The sequence below is a fragment of the Mustela lutreola genome, chromosome 12 (genome assembly GCF_030435805.1).
Source record: "Mustela lutreola isolate mMusLut2 chromosome 12, mMusLut2.pri, whole genome shotgun sequence".
Taxonomy (NCBI): Eukaryota; Metazoa; Chordata; class Mammalia; order Carnivora; family Mustelidae; genus Mustela; species Mustela lutreola.
In genome coordinates, this window is record NC_081301.1 from 32,141,114 (window position 1) to 32,155,585 (window position 14,472).

Sequence of the window (14,472 nt, forward strand, 5' to 3'; positions counted from 1 at the left end):
TGTATTTACAGATTGTCTTTTTCCACTGTGAGGTCCAGGAAAGCAGGGATTTTATTTTGTTCCTGCAGCTTCTCCAGCACTGAGAACAGTGCATGGTTGGCACTTCATAAATATTTGTTGAGCCCAGAGCACAGAAGACCGGGGTCCCAGTCACCCTGCTCCTGCAGGAGAGTCCTGTGACTTAATCTCCCTAAGCCTCAGGTGTCTCCTCTGTAAACTGGGGGTGGTCACTTGAGCCCTCCCTTGTGGCTGACGGGATGGTGCGAGGATCAGACATGGACCTTAAGCTTCAGTATGCACGAGCATCACCCGGAGGGCTTGCTAAAATACACGTAGCTGGGCCCCACACGCGAATTTCTGATCCCGTAGGACTGGGGTGGAGTCAGGAAATTTGCATTTGTAACAGTGTCCCAGATGGTGCCGATTCAAGAATCACTGATGAAAAGAGAGGAAGTACAGGAGGCGCTTGTAGCCTTAATCCCCAGGTACGGACCGGCTCTGAAGGCCCCACAGGACGTCCCGGGGGCCGGGTGCAGAGTGGACCCATCCGAGCCTCGCTTCAGCCAACAACTGGGAAGTTGCAGCTGTGCGCCCGGCGCCGGCGGGGCAGGGGGCAGCTGCGCGCCACAGGCCCGGCCCGAGCGGCGGCGGACCCAGACCCGGTGGTTCCGAGCTCGCTGCGTGAGTGGGCTGGAGCAGGCGCTCCGACCTCCGCGCGGGACAGGAAGTCCCCTGAGCCGCCGGGGAGGGCCGTCACCCGGCGCCCCACGGGCAGAGGCGGGCGGGTTAGCCTCAGAGCTTTCCGGAACTCACTGTCCCTCCTGGCGCGGCGAGGACGCGCGGCCCGGCCTCCAGCGCGCGCCCGGCACACAGTAGGCGCGCGGCCCCGCTCCCCCGGCGCGCGCCCGGCACACAGTAGGCGCGCGGGCGGCGGGCGGAAGGGGGCGCTGGCGCGCGGTATCCGGGGGCGGAGCCGGCGCGGCGGGCCAGACCGAGGGGCGCGGGCCGCCGGGCCGCGATGGGCGAGGGCGGGCTCCCCCCGGCCTTCCAGCTGCTGCTGCGTGCTTGCGACCAGGGCGACACCGAGACGGCGCGGCGGCTGCTCGAGGCGGGGGCGGCGGAGCCGGCGGAACGCAGCGCGGAGCCCGAGGCGGGCGCGGAGCCGGCGAGGGCCGAGGCGGCCGGGCCCGGGGCGGCGGCGGCGGCGGCGGCCGGAGCTCCAGTGCCCGTGGACTGCTCGGACGAGGCGGGCAACACGGCGCTGCAGTTCGCCGCGGCCGGGGGCCACGAGCCGCTGGTGCGCTTCTTGCTGCGCCGCGGCGCCTCGGTCAACAGCCGCAACCACTACGGCTGGAGCGCGCTCATGCAGGCAGCCAGGTGAGGGGCCCGGGATCCCCGGGGGTGGTGTCGGCGGTCCCCGGAGCCGGGCGGGCTCAGGTGGCCGGCCCTGTCTGGCGCCCCTGCAGACGGCCCGGGAGGTAACGAGTCAAGAACTCGTTCGAGAGAGCTGGAATGGTAAACTTTGAGCAGCTTGGGATTCTACAAGAAGTGGGAGCGCTTTCTAACAATAAAATCAGAATCTTAGAAACAGCGGGCTTTTCGAAACAATCTGAACACCGCGTTGAATAGAATCTTAGAGACTTATCATCCTAGAGGTGTTCATTCATCCTTTCTTGCAACACGAGTTTCCTAAGAACCTACCTACCTACCCTTCCTAGGCTGGGTGATAGGGACACTATGGGAGCCAGGCACAGCCGCATCAGGAGCAGCTCAAGCGCCAGTGGGCAGACCAGACAAGAGATGATGGGGAAAGGGCAGGGAGCTCTGGGGATGGCAGACCCAGTTCGTGGAAGTGGAGGAAGGTTTTTGGTAAGAATGATGTATATTTTCAGGTCGAGACTGGGTAAGAATTAACCAGGACAGAAGAAGTGGGAGGGGGGAAGGGCGTGATAGGAGGCTCACGCAAATGTTTGAAAGCAAACATGAACGTAAGGCATTGGTAGGACTGCTAGAAGGATGTCAGTCCTAGGAGGGGACTGGAAGTAGTGGGAGAGGAGCCCCCCTCCCCGCCCCCCCCCCCCCCAGAGGAGTCAGATGCTGTGTGACAGGGCTGAGAAAGATGAGGTATCCTAAGGGCCCTGGGGAGCAATAGAAGGTTCTAGGCAGAGTGACAGAATCAGATTTATGTTTTGGGAAGATCACTTTCACTGCAGGGTGAGGACAGATTGGAGGGATGGGCTAGTGTCGGAAAGCTTGGTTCGCAGGCGATTGCAGCAGTCTAGGGAGAGGTCATGGTAGCCTGGACCAGAGCAGAGAGAACAGTGGAGAGCAACTAGATGTTTGAGATGTTCTCAGGAAGCAGGATGAAGGGGATTTGAAGCGCTGGTGGGAGGGGGACTCTGATATTCAGTAAAGTCCCTCACCCCTGTTGGCCATCATCTTAGGCCGCAGGCACCCCTCAGTTTGGTCTCTGGTGGGTGTTTTAGTATCAGAAATGGTTACATTTAGGGCACCTGGGTGGCTCAGTCGGTTGGACGTCTCCCTTTGGCTCAGGTCATGATCTCAGCGTCCTGGGTTCGAGCCCCACATCCTGCTCCCTGCTTAGGGGGAAGCCTGCTTCTCCCTCTCCCACTCCCCCTGTTTATGTTCCTTCTCACTGTGTCTCTCTCTGTCAAGTAAATAAATAAAATGGTAAAAAAAAAAATGGTTACATTCATGTTTTATCCTATTCTAAAAATGGTAAGCTTTTTTGAGCACTTTTTGTGTCAAGCATGGGTTTCAGTGAAGTAATTCATTTAATCCACAAAAACCTTGGCCTGTGTAAGTACTATTGTCACCCCCATTTTACAGATGAGGAATTGAGGCTCAGAGAGTTAACTTCTCAAGGCCACACAGCTTTTAAGTGGCAGAGCCACATTCACACCCTGGCGGGTGGTTCCAGAGCCTGTGCTCCCTGGCCTCTGTTCTAGGCCACCAATCCTGTAAGCTGACTATTTCCTCTTGGTCTTGGCCACGGGGAAGCTCCTTGACAAATTGGCCAAATGCTAAATGGACAGGTTGCATGGTGTTTACTTTGGTCCTAACTTCACCCTTGGCCTCTTTACTTTCCTTCTCCTGCCCTTCATTTCTCTGCCTGCCAGTGTGGCCTCTCTGCCCAGTACTTTGGGCAGTAGGACTTTGTGCCAGGTCTTTAAACACAGGTGTTAATTGCCGAAATTAGTTGGTAATCACAGCTGCTGTTCAGAAAGCCCCACACTTCCCCATCCTCAGTAATTACGTATTAGAAACGGAGCATCCACAAAATTCTCCCAGCCTTCCCTGAATTGTTTTATATTTTCAGCCCAATTGAATGACCTCTTGGGCTACCTGTGGGTTCAGAAAGTATTCCAGGTGTCAGCATTTCAGTTCAAATTCTCTCCTTTTCTTTCTATCTGATAATGTTTTGTACCAGAGGAGCTGGAGTTTGGGGTTTTAGGGTCTAGGTTCAAGTTTTGACTCTTATCACTTTCAAAAGAAGAGGCTCTGCTTACCATTCAGGTCTTCAGTTTCCTCATCTGTGAAATGGGCATTATCAGTTTATTTCAAGGTTTATTGGGGCGCGTGGGTGGCTTAGTCATTAAGCATCTGCCTTTGGCTCAGGTCATGATCCCAGGGTCCAGGGATTGAGCCCCGTGTCGGGCTCCCTGCTCAGCAGGAAGCCTGCTTCTCTCTCTCCCTCTGCCCCTGATTGTGTTCCCTCTCTCGCTGTGTCTCTCTCTGTCAAATAAAATAAAATCTTAAAAATAAATATTTCAGGGTTTATTAAGATCAAATGAGATAAAAATGTGACAGTACCTTTTAATCTGCTGTGAGGAGTTATCCTAGGTTTTATTTTACGCTTGAAAACGAAATAGTGTGGTTTTTAAAAATTCTCTACTTCCATGGAGGATAAATGAGTTCTGTGGTCCTTTCCATGGCCCACCTCTGGACCATTCTCTGCTTGGCTATGCCAGTCATTTATTTAACACCATCTACTGAGCCCCACTGTCGGTCAGCCCCCCGTCCTGTCCTCCGAGAGCGCACGATCTAACAGGCAGACATAATGGTAGAAGGAAGGCTCAGGTGCATCCTAGAGGCGAGGACCGGGGGACTTCAGGTGCCTAGATGAAGGGCACCTGAACTCATGGCGGGAAGGGGTCCTGGAAGCTGCTCAGAGGGCGTGAACTCCGAGCTGAATCCTGAAGCAGGATGGTATACTTAGGAAAGATGAACAGGGGAGTGCTCTGGGCAGAGAGGCAGAACGGCAAAGGCAAAGTCATGGGAGGAGTAGAATTGGTGAGTACAGGCCAGAGTGGCGGGGATGCCGTGGGGGTTGGGTGGACATGAAGTTGACTTGGTCAAGGTGGACAGGCCTCTTCAGGCCGTCAGCTTGGAGCAATCCTGCCACGGAGGATGGGCGAGAAGGAATACGACTGGAGGTAGGGAGACAGGCTGGGGTTGAAGTTTTCTGCATTTGAGCTTGTGGTTTTGATTTGCTTCCTTTCTGCTTTTGGAGAAGAGGAGGGACAGGCCCAGTCCCCCTAGAGCTGGAGGAGCCAGTTCACAAGCTCTCCCTCCAGAGGCTGAGGTGACCCGGTGCCGTTAAGGTTCACGTCTCTGTAGGTATTTTTAAGTTCAGATCAGAGTTTGGCCTTGGCTCTGCCTCCACAGGGAGAAGGGAGGCCCTAGGTTTATAGGAGGTACGAAACTCACTTCCGGAAAGGAGGGGAATGAGACAAGAGAACCAAAACGCTGCCTCGCAGATGCAGACGTTACGCAGGCATTATGATCTGGTGCTCCGGACCCCTTTCCCGTCATTCTTTTTGGTTAGTCCAAGGCTCCTTCCAGCTCAGACACTCGCTGTTCAGCCCCAAGTGTGCCAACCAAAACCCTGCAAAACAGATCTTTCCTGCCCTCTGGTGGCTAAAGAAGGCAGAGGTTTTGCTGGGAAGAGGTATCTGTTTTCCTGGTATTGGTGTTGGTTGGTGGTCGCTTCTGTGTCTCCCTGGCCAGCTCCTGCTTCCTGGAGGAGGGCCCCGCCCAGGCCCAATTCTTAGCCCCTGGCAGCCCGCATTCCTGCCAGCAGGTGGCAGCAGGCTTCTGGTGAGCCCATCTCTGCTGACCAGAGCCGGGCTACTCCTCTTGGCATGGAGTGCCCTGGCTCATCTTGAAGGACCTTCTGCATGTGTTTGGGGATGGGTAGACATGAGTCAGCCCTGAGCCCTGCCTACGGGAGTCAGCACAGATAGAAGTAGATTGCAAGGCTACAAAGCGAAATAAAATGAACTCTCTGGGATGTGGGAAGCAGCATGGTGTAGGGGAAAAAGTGGGGACATCAGGATTCAGACAGACCTGGGTTCTGACCCTGACACCACTTCTTACCAGTTGGGTGACATCGGTACTTAGTGTAACATAAAAGGTCAAATGATCATTAAAACATCTAACACTTACGCAGTGCTCCTTTGGCCAAGCACTATTCTGAGTGCTGCATGTATTCTCTATTAATATATACTAACTCGTCGCATCCTTAACAGCCCTTGAAGCAGACACAGTGATATATCCCTGTTTTCTAGGTGAGGCAATGAAGGCATGAAGAAGCTGAAGTTCTTTCTCAGGGTCGTATAGCTAGTGATTGGCAGAGCTGGATTTGAACCCAGACAGAGCAGTTGTTCACGTTTGATGGTGGACCTGCAGGGCCAGCACAGTGCCTGGCACCAGAAGAAGACCTTTTACTCTGGGGCACCTGGGTGGTTCAGTTGGTTAAGTGGTTGCCTTCGGCTCAAGTCATGATCCCAGGGTTCTGGGATCGAGCCCCACATCGGGCTCCTTGCTGAGCAGGGAGTCTGCTTCTCCCTCTCTGCCTGCTGCTCTGCCTGCTTGTGCGATCTCTCTGTCAAATAAATAAATAAAATCTTTAAAAAGAATGAGAAGAAGACCTTTTACTCTAAGTTGCTATTATGACTTTAATAATTAATGACAGATGAGAATTACATAAGCTGTCTCAGTGTCAGTGCTCCATGTTAGCGTCACTAATTCTCTGTCTTCCTGGCAGATTTGGGCACGTGAGTGTGGCACATCTCCTTTTGGACCATGGGGCTGATGTCAACGCCCAGAACCGGCTAGGGGCCAGTGTGCTCACTGTGGCCTCTCGGGGTGGCCACCTGGGCGTGGTGAAGCTACTTCTGGAAGCTGGTGCCTTTGTGGACCATCACAGCCCCTCCAGCGAGCAGCCGGGGGCAGGGGACAGCAGGGACGAGCTGTTGGACATCACAGCCCTGATGGCTGCCATCCAGCATGGGCACGAGGCCGTAGTGCGTCTACTGATGGAGTGGGGTGCGGACCCCAATCGCGTGGCCCGAACTGTGGGCTGGAGCCCGCTGATGCTGTCAGCGCTCATTGGGAGGCTTGGCGTGGCCCAGCAGCTGGTGGAGAAGGGGGCCAACCCTGACCACCTCAGTGTGCTAGAGAAGACGGCCTTCGAGGTTGCACTGGACCGCAAGCATAGGGATCTTGCAGACTACCTGGACCCACTGACCACGGTCAGGCCCAAGACAGGTCAGGCTGTGCTGCCACCAACCTGGACCCTAAATGGCGTTTAAATGACAAAAGCTGAGGCTTACCCAACCAGAGGGCATGTACAAATCAGAGTCTGGCCTACAGAACAGTGGGTCTTAAGTTGTGCTGTGCATAAGAATCAGTTGGAGAGCCTATTATTTGCGGGTTCAAGGGCCACCTTCTGGAGTGATTTGGTATCTGTGGGAAGAGCCTGGAACCCCCATAGCAAGGACCCTTCTTTTCAACCAGACAGTTCTGATGCAGGAGGTTCGGGGATCTTTCTAGAATAGGGGTCAGCAGACTTTTTCTGCAAAGGACCAGATAGTAAATATTTTAGACTTTGCAGGCCAGCCTCTGTCAAAACCACTCAATTCTGTTAGAGAGAAAGCGGCCGTACGTTATATGTCAATGAGTGAGTATGGCGTGTTCTAGTAAAACACTAATTACCAAAATAAGCTGGGAAGCAGATTTGGCCCAGGACTGTAGTTTACCAACCCCTGCTCTAGAACAATGTGCCCTCTGCCCATGGAGACCTTGGCCTCTGTAGGGGAGATAGGCAAGAAGCAGGAAATAAACATTAAGTATATAGTATGGTAGGTGGGCAGTACCATGCTGGGGGTGGGAGATGGGCAAGGCTGAGGTTTGGGAGTGGTGGTGATTGGGGCGATGCAGGCTGCCCCTGGTGGGTGGCCTCCTGGAGCAGGTGAGATGGCAGCTGGCTTGCAGGAGCTGAGGGAGTGCTCCAAACAGGCTCTCAGGGAAGAGCCTTCAGGTAGGCCAGCAGCAAGGGCAAAAGTGTGTTCTTAGTGATAGATTATTAAATAAATAACCATTAGCCTCTAGCTATTTTTGTGAGATGCCAAGAAATTCCCCTGAAGACACCCCCTGCCCCAGTTCTCTCCCTCTTGTGAGCTACAAGAAGGTACCCCCCGAGCCCTACTGGGGTTGTTCCTGGGCTCGGGCAGGGTCCCCAGTCTGCTCTGCTGCAGATGGCAACCCTGGCATCTGGAAGGAGGAGGGAACCCTCAGTGGCACAGCTCCCCCAGCCTTCTGGGGTCAGGCTAGAGGGTCAGTGATTGTTTTGTATGTTTTGTATCGGATGGTTGCTTAGCAACCATCACACAGGCCAGAGGACTCGCTTTTTCCTCAAAGGGTCTTGCCATGAGAAGGCTCCGCCCACAACAAATTAGACTTTTATATACTTAAAGGAATGTGACATATTTAAAACTGAGATGCAGAATCCTTTCTTAATAGTATTGCACTAGCAGAATTAGACACTTAGTCTCATGGTCCTGTCCGTATGTCTCTGTGAGAAGCTTGGAGTTACGGAATACCCTCTCTGGGGTGGGTGCCAGTCACTGGTCAAGAGAACAAAAATTGCTGTGTGGATTTCTGGAGCATTTCCCATTTCTATTCTTGATCTCTGAAATCACCACATCGTCCCTATGTTAACATGTTATCCCCCTGTTGTTGGTGAGGAGAGTGATCATTCTGGAAATACACACTCACTTTCCAACACACTCACTTCAAACTTGGTGATCCCTGCACCAGGCGGCAGCTTCCTCCCAGGTGCTTGAGGGGGCTGGCCCGGCCCAGAGAGTTAGCCCAGAGCCACAGGTTCCCCTGGCAGCTCTCACACCCCTCACAGTTCCCCTTCCACGAACTCTGTCTCTGGAGTTCGTGGAATTGCCAGAAGTCTTGCATTCAGCCACCTACAGGGATGCTGGTGCTGAGGATGTCTGTTTTCTAACAGTAGCACAGTACCTACCAGCTCAGGCTCGGAGGAAGGTGACCGATGGAGAGGGGCCAGCATGAGGTGGGTACAACAAGGCCCAGGTTTGGGGATAGGCGTGGCCTCCCGTACCAGCTGGGCTGCAGGGACCAAGGTAAAAACATCAGGGGGTTTGCAGGGGGCCACATCTGCAAGGCTGTGCAGACTCAGAGTTGTTCAGATTGCTTCTTATTTGGGAAGGAAAACAAAAGTGAACATTGGGCTGTTCTGGTGGCCACATCCATGACCTCCCCCTATGCTCAGCTGCTTAGTGTCTCCATTCTCTCCTTTGGGATTATCTCAGGGTTGTACCTTTAGTTTTTAGTAGAGAAAACTCGCTTTTTTTTTTTTTTTAATGTTTTTTCATAGGAATCCAGATTTTTCCAAGACCATGCTTTCCTATTACAGCTAAGAGACGACATCCCAAAGTTTGGAATACCCCAAAATGATTGCTTTATAGGTGTGGGATCAGGAAATGTTCTGCTTCTTCAGGTTTTGTTGGCCTGTTGACTACCCAAGTTCTGTCTTGGGGGAATCTACAGACACTCTCTAACTCTTCCAGAAAGGCTGCCGGGCTCATCTGTTACATGGGTCTCTGATCAGATTGCTTGGGAAACCAGATCACTTTTAAAGCTAGGCTGTATTGTTACATGTGGGTGACTTTTCTATTCTATTAAATCTTTTGTGGTTAACTTTAAAAATCTTTGTTTACCTAGATGAGGAGAAAAGGCGGCCTGATATTTTCCATGCATTGAAAATGGGTAAGCACTTTAGAAAATCTTTTTGGAGATTTATGGATATAGGGACATTCTCCCAACCTAGTATTTGTAATCCATTTCAAGGCCACCCAGAGTGTTTGAGAAAGAAACAGGCATTTTGTTATTTCCTGACTCGGTGGTTTCACACAGGGTGGTTCAGCCCCTGGAGACTGGTAGTCATTATGATGCTTTACACACAAATTCCAGACTGCTCTCCCAGCCCCCCACCCCCACCCCCCTGCCAAACCCTGTGGCTATGTTCTGGCTTTTCCCTACCTCTGAAATGCTTCATGGCCTACCTACCCACTCCACTCTCATTGTGATGAAGCCAGAACTCTCTCCTGTTGTAGACCCCACCTCCAGGAAGCCCTCCCTGATCCTCACTCCCCAGGGAGATCTGAGCTGTCTGCAACACATTGCCCTTCATGTTCCTTCATCTGTTCTCTTGGGATATCAATAACACTTCTCTCTTTTAGAAAAACTATTTTTGTTCTTGCCTCCGACCCTTACCAAGAGATTTGAGGATGGGGGCTCCCTCTTCTTCACCTTTGTCGCCCCTCTGATGCCCAGCACCCCAGTGCAGAGGCAGGCTGAGCACCTGTTTGTTACTGAAACCTGCTGGGTAAGTCATCCGGCAGCCCGCTGCCTGCAGACCACCAGATCTCCCTCTTCTGTTTGCAGGAAACTTCCAGCTGGTCAAAGAGATTGCAGACGAAGACCCCAACTATGTGAATCTGGTCAACGGGGATGGGGCCACCCCGCTGATGCTGGCAGCGGTCATGGGACAGCTTCCTCTGGTGCAGCTGCTGGTGGAGAGGCATGCTGACGTTGACAAGCAGGACAGCGTGCATGGCTGGACGGCCCTCATGCAGGCCACTTACCACGGGTCAGTACCAGCTCTGCTCCCTCCATGGAAGGCTTACGATACCCTGAGCTCAGATAGGTTTCTTGAAGGGGTTTTCTGGTCCCGAGAAACTACAGATGAACTCAAGGGCTGGGAAGACCTTGAGGCACACACACACACAAATCAAAGTGGTGCACGCTCATTCTATCCTGCGTTCCTATTCTGTGTCCTGATGCCCGTGACCTTATCACAGAATTCACCAGTGCCCATAAAAACTGTGCAGCAGGAACATTTTATGCAGGCAGATAAGTGGCTCTAGTAGATTTCAGTGGAACAGTGGTCGGTTGGTTTGGAGTGTTCACACTGCTGTCCTTAAGTTTGTGTCCCACTGGAATCATTTCCATGAGCCATTCATACCGTTGGCTTCTCAGCAACTGGCAGTGAATCTTGTCCTCACCCTCTCCTTCTGAATAGGCACCGTCATTGACTGGTGCTTCTGTTCTCCTCCTGTTCTCCCTCTCCCAGGGAGGCTCACCCAGAGACCAGGAGCTGCAGACCTTCTTACAGTGGCTCGGTGGTCTGATTCCACATAACAGGCCCTTCCTTCCCTGTTTCAGGTGATCACAGCACTCTCCCGTGTCATCTCAAAGTAGTTTGTTTTACTGTTTGGTCAGCCTCGGGCTTCTGCATCAGACACCTTGGCCTATGTGGGGCTTCTACAGTGTGGGTGTCCTGATTTAGGGCAGGAGGAGTGGGGAATTTATATGTGGGTGTGTTGGCCACGTAGTTTTCTTTTGGTTTGTGGAAAGAACACCTCGGCTTTGGTTTCCATCACATTCGCGTCTGATCAGCCCATGGGGTAGGGAAGGAGGAGTGTGAGACCCTTGGCAGCTTTCCACGCCCTTCTTTTGGGCTCTGGGATGGGGCACTGTAGTTAATACCGTCAGCTTGCCCAGGAACAAAGCCAGGCTTTCGCTTTCAGTGCCTCTAACTCTGGCTTTTTCTTTCCTCCCCAGGAATAAGGAAATTGTCAAATATCTGCTAAACCAAGGGGCTGATGTCACTCTTCGTGCAAAAAACGGGTACACGGCCTTTGACCTAGTGATGCTGCTGAGTGATCCTGGTGGGTTGTTTCTGGAAAAGGGTTGTAAACCTGCACAGCCTTTCTCTGGCTAGGAATGGAGAGAGTCGTCTTTGTTTTCAGCCCTTGCTTACTCATGGGGGAAGTCACTCTTAAGCCCCAAGGAGCTCACCACGGGTCCTCAGACAAGGGGCTTCCTTCCTCAGTAAAGGCTGGGCTGGCACCAGGTAAACCTCTGGGCTTCTCCGGCACCGGCCTTCAGGGAGTCTCCTAGGAGGGAAGGCCAGCGAGACACGAATCTGCCTCAGTGGGCCACACAAGCCCCAGAATGGTACCAGGGCTTTGGAGCCAGAAACCCTGACTCTCAGGAAAACAGAAAAGCCCCTTTGACAAGGAGAAGCAGACATGAAGCCATGGCCCCCTGTGCTGAATTGTGTAGGTAGAGGCCGCTGGGTCAAGGGCACTCTGCTGGCAGTGTCGCCATCCATACTCCCATGTTTCTTGGTCCCCGCAGGCATCTGCTGCTCCCCTTGGGCCCTCCCCAACTGTGACAGACCCTCCTCTCAGACCTGAGGCATCCAGTCAGGCAACTCAGGGATCAGAGTCTGTTTGTCTGTCCTGTCTCCTGTTGCCCTGGAGTTTCAGTCCAGGGAAGGAGAGAGGCTGGGAGGCCCTTCTGACCCACAGACTTTGAGCTGTGAGCCAGATCCCAGCCTGCTGGCCTTGGCAGAGGTCTTTACCTCCTGGGCTATGGGGTGGTGGGCCGGAGCGCCCTACCTCATCACTGGCATTGCCCCCACCGCAGACCCCATGTACCTACCTGGTTCCATTTCATCCTCACAGGGTGTGTGAGGAGAAGCAGAGCTGCATGTCCCCATGTGGAGGGGAGGTGACCAGGGTCAAGAGAGATGGCTTGACCTAGCCGGCGAGTTGGGGTCCTCTGCCCAAGTCCAGTAAGCTCGCTTCGCCTCATCAGAGACCCTCCCGGTGTGCCAAGAGTTTGCGTCCTCCGAACTCATCCCTGCATCACGCACCCTTTCCTCACACAAACTCGTGTCTCGCTGTGTCTCTTCTCCCTTGGCTTCCGATCACTTCCCTACCCTCTCGCTAGTCGATTTTTTTTTCCTAGTGAGTTTTTTTAAACAAACTTTTTGCCTGAAATTTTCAAAGAAACACATGCTTATTATTGAACACTTGGAGTGAAAAAAAAGAAACAGTTATCAAGAGGAAAACACTGTTAATAGTTTGTAGTGTTTTCTTGTCAATTTCACTTATTGCGTTGTTTTGTTTTGGTAACCCAGGTAATAATAACAAGACCCAACCTCTCTTAAGCTCTTACCTAAGGCAGGAATTCCCTTGAATCCTCCACATGCCTTCCTGTGGTGCCTACTGGCAGCCCTTTCCAGAGACCCAGAGACTCACTCACCTGCTGTTGCACAGCCAGGGAGGGGCCGAGGCAGACCCAAAGCCCCCGCCATCGGCTGCAGAGTCTGTCCTCTTAAACCATGCTGCCCGTCGATCTTTCTGTGGGGAAATGAGTTCTGAGGCCAAGCGGGGTCTCCTTGAGCCCCCTCCCCTCCGTAGCCCAATGGACGTATTTGCAGGTAAAGCGCTGCCTTTTGTGTCCATAGACACGGAACTTGTTCGACTGCTGGCATCTGTCTGCATGCAGGTGACTAAAGACAAAGGCCGGCCCAGCCACCCACCGCCTCTGCCGCACTCGAAGGCTCGACAGCCCTGGAGCGTCCCAGTGCTGCCCGATGACAAAGGCGGGCTTAAGGTTGGCCTTTTCCTGTCCTCCAGGGCTAGAGAGAGAGCGAGGCTGACAGGCTGCAGGATGCCTGCCGCTTCCTACTGACACCGGGCTGGTTTCGGCTAGGGTGAGGGCGGCCCAGCAGGAGCAGGAAGTAAACTGGGGGTGAGCAGTGAGCATGGCAGATATGGGGGGGGATCCAAATGCCTCTCCTCCCAGGCCATGTGTGTGCGGCGTCTGTGTCTGCACGTGGGATACTGCTGCTGGTGCTGTTCTCCGGTCTCCCCGCTGCCCATGGGCCTGCATCTGTGGCTTTCTGGAAATTCCAGAATGACCTCCAGTTACTCATTGCTAACTGCGAGCCGAGTATTCTTCTTTGAATTTCCCATGCTCCCCATCTTCTCTACTTGCCTGAAATCCACCTTCCTCTCCGCCATCCTGTCTGGGGTTCTGGCACCTCCATGATCTGCATGCTTGGCCCCCTGTGCCTGTGCATCGCTCACGCAAGCCCCAGGTCTTCCTCTTGCTGTCATTCGCAGAGGTCCCTGCAGCCCCGTCCTCGCTGCCGCCGCGGCCGCGCCCTCCTGGCCTCCCCTCCCGGTGTGTCCCAGGGTTATGGGACACCCTGGGGGGGTGGTACCGGTCCCCTCTCTCAGTGGGGGGTGGTACAGGTCCCCCCTCTCTCAGTGGGGGGACGTCAGCTGCTGGAGCAGGTGTCCCAGGCCTTGCAGTGTCCACTGACATCTCTCACTCACACAGGAATTGGGAGAGGAGGTTACACAGTGACTGATATTACCGTGTTTGGCATCACCTCTTGTCCATCTGTCTGTCCCCGACTCACTATAAGACTCCGAGCAAGTGGGCACCCCATCTGGGTCTCCGATTCTCGATCTGTGTGAGGTGGAGATTGGTGAGATGAGGGGTGGCAGATAGGGTCGCCCCTAAGAGCTGAGTCAGAAAGGATTTAGAAAGAACCATGGCTTTGTGGGAGAGGGTGCGGTGGCTGTTTGGGAGAACTTGTCATGCGCCCGGGGAGCAGAGGGGAAGCCTGTGTAAAGTGTAGTCCCCACCCCCAGGCTGGGTGTTCCTGGAGCACGACCTCTGCTCTGCATTTCCTTGGCAGTCCTGGTGGAACCGAATGTCCAATCGGTTCCGGAAGCTCAAACTGACGCAGACCCTGCCCCGTGGGCTCTCCAGCAACCAGCCTTTGCCTTTCTGTGATGAGCCAGAGTCAGCACTGGACTCCACGATGCGGGCATCCCCCCAGGATAAGCTAAGGCGCCTGGGGCTTCAGGCTGTCGCCCCTACCATGAAAGAGAATGGTAAGAAAACACTGCATGTGCTGTAGAATTCTCAGAATGGTCAGACCCAAATTCTCTGCCTTTTGTCCTGTCTCCTGGGCTGATGTCAGAGGGGAGATGCTTATTGGGATGTGACACAGGAGCAGAGTGGCTGGTCTAGGGAAGGACTGAGAAGCAGGGACACCAGTGCAGTCAGCATGGTAGAGTGGGGATGGTGGTGGTGAGAGTCCCTGGCCTCGGTCCCACACACCCTGCTGAGGGACCAGAGGCCAGGCCCTGCCTGTCCCTTGCCTCTGATAGGTGCTTTCCCCACCTGTCCAGGATGATTGGTCTCTAGCATTGGAAGGTTTTAAAATAGAATGAGTTATCTGGTGGGGGCTTGTGGGGTAGG

At 53.7% G+C, this 14,472-nt stretch overlaps 1 protein-coding gene across 6 annotated transcripts in view; it reads left to right on the top strand.

Annotated features, from left to right (window-relative positions):
* The first annotated feature begins 947 nt into the window (after positions 1-947).
* The window catches only part of ANKS6 (ankyrin repeat and sterile alpha motif domain containing 6), a 49,309-nt gene continuing 35,784 nt past the window's right edge, over positions 948-14,472 (top strand). For 4 of the 6 annotated variants that reach the window (XR_009346321.1, XR_009346320.1, XM_059141838.1 and 1 more), the window contains exons 1-7: positions 948-1,377; positions 6,071-6,573; positions 9,061-9,105; positions 9,784-9,988; positions 10,963-11,069; positions 12,659-12,807; positions 13,904-14,102. Coding sequence is in view for 4 of the 6 variants with exons in the window: in XM_059141838.1 (XP_058997821.1) it covers positions 1,019-1,377; positions 6,071-6,573; positions 9,061-9,105; positions 9,784-9,988; positions 10,963-11,069; positions 12,659-12,807; positions 13,904-14,102 (1,567 nt within the window). In the remaining 2 variants the exon portion in view is untranslated. The remainder of the gene's footprint in view (positions 1,378-6,070; positions 6,574-9,060; positions 9,106-9,783; positions 9,989-10,962; positions 11,070-12,658; positions 12,808-13,903; positions 14,103-14,472) is intronic. The other 2 variants (XM_059141835.1, XM_059141836.1) reach the window with 1 other exon arrangement.